At 37.0% G+C, this 6,000-nt stretch overlaps 1 protein-coding gene across 1 annotated transcript in view; it reads left to right on the plus strand.

The window, feature by feature from the left end:
* The window catches only part of UNC13C (unc-13 homolog C), a 644,738-nt gene extending 639,976 nt beyond the window's left edge, over positions 1-4,762 (plus strand). The window contains 1 exon segment of the mRNA XM_070377927.1: positions 2,687-4,762. Coding sequence (XP_070234028.1) covers positions 2,687-2,972 — 286 coding nt within the window. The 3' untranslated portion in view covers positions 2,973-4,762.
* The last annotated feature ends 1,238 nt before the right edge of the window (positions 4,763-6,000 follow it).

Below are 6,000 nucleotides of genomic sequence, written 5' to 3' on the forward strand. Positions count from 1 at the left end.
GTAAGTTATAACCCAGCTCCATTTTCCAACCAGGAAATAGGCCTTGTACAGCTACACTTACAGGGGACTCACAGAGTAGGAATGGCACCGGGCTTTGCTAAGGAGAGTGAAACCTGTAGGTTTAAGGATTCCTGTTCATCACTGATCCAAGGCAAATGAAGAAAACTGTAACAGGAGGGCTTTGCTCTCATGAAAGTCACACTCTAGATACTAAGAAAACTTGATAAACAAAATCATAAACAAATAAAAAGCTGTCATATGATAGTGAATACTAAGCATGGTATTAAACAGCGTGATAGGGTGGTCCATTGGCTGCTAAGATGAAGTGTTCAGGGAAGCCTCTCTGACTTTTAAATAGGAACCTGAGAAAATAATGGGGCTAGTTGTAGCCAGGTTATTACACCACTGCACCTAAAGGAGAAGAGCTGTTACTAAAATCGGGACTGTGAAAACTTCATATGTAGTCACTCACTTGCTAGGAGAGTGACCTTCTGTGGAGACAGACAGCTTACTTGAGGAGCCTCACAGGCAAGAAGCCAAAGAAATAAAGTCTGCCCTCACTTGCATCATTATCCCTGACTTTCCAATGATGCTGTTTTGGCTAAACCCCACTGGAAGCCAGAGCACAGAGAAACTCAGTGGGTGAAGTCCTTACAGGTCAGCATCCTCCTGCAAAGTACAAGGAGAAGAATGCAGGTGGAGCAAACGGAAGTTATCTGGCACTGAATGAAGTCAAGGATGACTCCTAGGTTTTGGCATCAGCAGTTGGGTAGATATTCACTTGCTGAGATGGGAGAGTAGGGACAGGCCATGAGGAAAGCAAAGACTTTCTTTTAAATCTATTAATCTAGAGATGGGTATTGTACATCCAAGAGGACATATCAAATATATGGTTAGACATAAATTGAGAATTATCTGTATATAGATGTAATTAATTCTACAAATCTAGATGAGCTGACCTAGGGACAGATAGGAAGCCAAGGGGGAGGGAACATGAGACAAAACCCTAGGGCCTTTCATACACACACACACACACACACACACACACACGCACACTTACCAAGCTTCCCTTACTGCTTTGATTCTTTGTATTTCGTATTCTTGGTTTCCCAGAGACCTTTCAGCACTCTGTTTTCTGAATAATTAACTCTTGCTGCTGCTGCTGCTAAGTCGCTTCAGTCGTGTCCGACTCTGTGCAACCCCATAGACGGCAGCCCACCAGGCTCCCCTGTCCCTGGGATTCTCCAGACAAGAACACTGGAGTGGGTTGCCAATTCCTTCTCCAATGCATGCAAGTGAAAAGTCAAAGTGAAGTCGCTCAGTCGTGTCCGACTCTTCTCGATCCCATGGACTGCAGCCTACCAGGCTCCTCCGTCCATGGGATTTTCGAGGCAAGAGTACTGGAGTGGGGTGCCTTACCACTCATTAAAACTTAACTATCCTACTACATCTATTAAAAAGGTTCTAATAATGCCTGCTAACAAATCAGCTCACAAGAGTTCACCTATCTACTCCTCCAAATTACACAAAAAAATTTGATCCAATTAAAAAGTCTTCCAAAAAGTTCTAGGAATACCTGAATAATGCAAAATTTCAGATATAATGCAATGAGCTACCAAGACCGCAATTCTGGGGAAAAGGCAGCATTTTGACTCATTTTAATTTAAGAAGTCCCAGAGCCTGTCATATTTTGCCATTCTATTCTTTAGCACACCCCTCCAAGATTCCATTTTCCTGAGTGTCATTCAGACTGTCTCTAAAATAAGAACTCAGTTTAGTTTTCCATGTCTCGGAAACAAAAGTCTCACCTGGCAAAATATTAGATCAGAAAAAAGTCACTTAGAAAAGGAAGGAATCTGGAAGCTTGTACCACTGAGGAATAGAAGTGCATTCATTAGAAAGTCAGGACTATCTGAGGAGGAATTAAAATAAGGGACAGGGGGTATTATCCTCAGCATTTCACTGCTCAGCCTTCTTCATTAGGTTCGGTTCTGCGTTGACAGGCTGTCTAGGGTCGTTATTAGAAGAGGCTAGCCTCAGCCCCAACCTTGACAGGTCTAACAGTTGCCATACGAAAGCACTGGCATTGAAGCACCAGGCACTGCTGGAACTGATTTACTCTGGAGATTTGTATCCAATTTAGCATCTTATGAATAGTGCTTCATAGTCTGAGCAGTGCATTTCCCTGAGAAAAGGCTCCTACATATAATAGCTTATCCAGGAGTCTGAGGTAGAGAAAGGAATTGGTAATAATGGATGTTGAAACAGTGGCACAGAAACTCTTCCAAAAGGTACCCCTCCCCCCAGCCTAGCTTCCATGACCCTTAGTAACCCCTCCTACCCCTATATCACTGGGGAGACCTTGACCCCAATGATTAATGACAACATAATATTTTAATTTGAGTTTCTAGTAATATCCTTAACATAAGGGGGCAGTCAAGCATTTTTAAATTGATTTCCTATTTCTATCTAGGAAAAGAAGGAGTTTTTAAGTTAGATTGCTGAGTAATAGCAATGTAAATACATTCTAAGGAAAATTTAAAGAATATTTGCAGAGTTAAAATGCAATGATACTTTATTTGCCAATACAACATTCTAAACAATGTATAAAATTTTCCACAGTCTATTAGAACAATATCGATCCCTATTTGAAAATGCTCAAAATCCCTGTTTTTAATCCACACAGCACTCTGAGTAAAGAAAACCGCCCAGGGGCCTATGAACTCCACCTTTCGGTTAAAGATTACTGCTTTGCCAGAGAAGATCGAATTATCGGAATGACAGTAATTCAGCTCCAGAATATAGCCGAAAAGGGGAGCTACGGGGCATGGTATCCCCTTTTGAAAAACGTCTCTGTGGATGAAACCGGTCTGACTATCCTTAGAATCCTCTCTCAGAGGACCAGTGACGATGTGGCTAAAGAATTTGTAAGACTTAAATCTGAAACAAGATCTGCTGAAGAGAGTGCTTGAAACAATAGCATACCCTAAGATCACATCTCTGAGAATTCACAAACTCTGTTTGACTACTGCATGCATGTGCAAATACAGGGGAATGTTTATTTCACTACATTTCAGTGTTTGCCAGTGCTCAAGTACAGTGTCTACAAGGTATGTGCGGAAACTGCAGAACTTTTATACCAGTTCTGGTCTTTGAGAAATAAATGTTCCATGAAGTGCCAAAATCATGATGTTAAGTGAAATATCCAGAGTATCTTTTAAAATGTTTATTTCGTTACCAATTTCTCATCCATTAAACATACTAAAACACAGTCTTTTGAGTTTGTCCATTAGTTATTCTTGTTACATTGGCTTATATATCTGGTAGATATGAAATCATTTGTTACAGATTGTTTTATTTAGACTTACCTCATAATAGATGTCTTACAATTACCCTTTTCTACCATGACTAGAAATGCAGTTACTTCTAGAAAGCATTTGTAATTTTATAGTTGCAGATATATTGTGATGATTTTTGCATACAAAATAAAATAGAAAAGGTGGGAAATATTTTATGCTGACCGGTTTCCAACCTTTCTGAAATATCACTGTGAAGAAATGCTCTTAAAGCAAACTTATGCAAAGCAATGCTAAATAGTTTGTTAACATGTTTGATATATCAACAAAACTTTGTTCGTTAAAACTGCCAAGGTCACATCACATTTGTAAAAAAAGAAAAAAGAAAAAAAGAGGTAAGTTGAAGCATTTGCCATCTAGCATTATGTCTTGGCTTTACCAAATTTCATTCTTTAGAAAGTCATAGGATTATTGGTTTAGAAGTACAATGGAAGGATTGTTTCTTAAAATTACCTATGATAATTAACTATACCGTTAGTGTTTTCCTTCTGACAGTTATGACTAACTCCTCCTTTACTGAGTGCTATAATCAGTTAAATGTTTCCTTTTTAGAAATACTCAACAATTTGTACTGAATGCAGCATTATTATATATTGCACTGGAGAAAAAAGTCATGTCTTCAGCTATTTAGTGAAAAATGTAAAATGAAGTCTGAACAAATTGCTTACAATTTTGTAATTTATGTTATTTATAAGCCCAAGATGCATACAATGCAATAGGAAAACAACTTATTACAGCTCAGTAGATTAAAATACAGCTAGGTTGGATTTTGAATATGAAATAGTTTATAAATATTTGCACTTTCTCTATTTTTATGGTTTGACTTTTTAGAGTCTGTACCTAAATAGTTGGCTGTAGAACAGTACTTTGTAATTGTAACTTATGGTCATAACTGTTAGTGGGCAACATATATGTGCAGAAAAAAGACCCTGTAACAATGACTGCTTTGTGAACAAGCTGGTCCAATATGTTAAGAACAAGTGAAAAGTATCATGACTCCCAGAACCATGCTGTTACTGGGTGTGAAACCACAGACAGCAAGATCCACTAATTTATGTTAAATTGATAGGCAAGTGCTTTGTTAATAACGTCTTCAAATGCATAGTTCAATGCAATTCTCTGGCATATGCATTAATAAATGAATATATATTAAGCACATGTAATACTTGATTGTATCTTCTGCCTTTTTATTTCATATATGCAACATCATTTCATTATTTAGGAATAAGAAATCCAGATCCTTTTTACTGAATAGAACACTCTTCACAATGTTTGGTTCTAGTATCTCATTAGAATTTGAGGGAAAAAAATCCAATTTTGTTCCTGGAAAAAGTTGCGTATTACAAAATAATGAGCCTGAAAATAGGAAAAAAAAAAAACTGATGTATCTACCTGTCCGCATGTCTCTGAATACTGTTAAGCTATGAAAAAATTCAACATACAAGATATAGACAAGCAACACCATTAAATAAAACTATACATAACAAAAGGTTTCATTATTTTATTGAAGGATTCATTCGAGATTTAAATTCATTCGAGATTTAAAATGATTTTACAGAACATTGACTTAAGGAGTACATTAATGTCATAAAGCACAAGACTACTGAATAAATAGCAGTTTGGGTGTGCATTGATCACACAAAAAATTACGACCTAAGTATATTTCCAGTATTTGTTTAATTGGATCTATTCATTCTGTCTGTGTGTGTGTGTGTGTACAATATATATCAAACACTAATGGTGATGGTGTGAATTGTGTCTATTTATTAATATCATAAAGTACCAGTGCTAATTTTGAGATAGTTATAAATTCTACAGTCTTTGTTGTTTCTCCCAAGATATAAGTATTTGTTGTCTCCGGCATAATGCCTGTTGTGTTTACATAACCAAATTAGTCATCCCTCTGAAGTTCACAGCAACCTCCACCAACTATAGGCTCCATTAAAGTGTGAAGCTATTTATTTATTTTAGATAAAATGCACAAAGTTTGACTTTTCATCTACAGATGAAAATTGTGGTAGAAGTTCTCAAAGAAACACATGAAAATCAAATTTTGCTAAAAGGAGGTATTTAAAACCACAGTGAAACATTTATTATTTAAAGGGGTTTTCATGAATTATTATTTAAGGTAAGCAATCAGATGTCCTTATAACAGCCTGCTGTAATTCATCTATTTCTAGGATAATTTATGTATTGAATTTCCCTTAAAGGAGGCACATTTATAAAAGACAAACCTAGCTTAACATTTTGCATTTGGTCTTTTATTTTTTTTTTTAAACTTTACATAATTGTACTGGTTTTGCCAAATATCAAAATGAATCCATCACAGGTATACATGTGCTCCCCATCCTGAACCCTCCTCCCTCCTCCCTCCCCATACCATCCCTCTGGGTTGTCCCAGTGCACTAGCCCCAAGCATCCAGTATCGTGCATTGAACCTGGACTGGCATCTCGTTTCATACATGATATTTTACATGTTTCAATGCCATTCTCCCAAATCTTCCCACCCTCTCCCTCTCCCACAGAGTCCATAAGACTGTTCCATACATCAGTGTCTCTTTTGCATTTGGTCTTTTAAAAAATTTTTGAAATGAGAGTTATTTTCACCTTTTAATTTCTCTTATATAAAGATATGGCTACACTA

Source organism: Bos mutus, chromosome 10 (genome assembly GCF_027580195.1).
Source record: "Bos mutus isolate GX-2022 chromosome 10, NWIPB_WYAK_1.1, whole genome shotgun sequence".
Taxonomy (NCBI): domain Eukaryota; kingdom Metazoa; phylum Chordata; class Mammalia; order Artiodactyla; family Bovidae; genus Bos; species Bos mutus.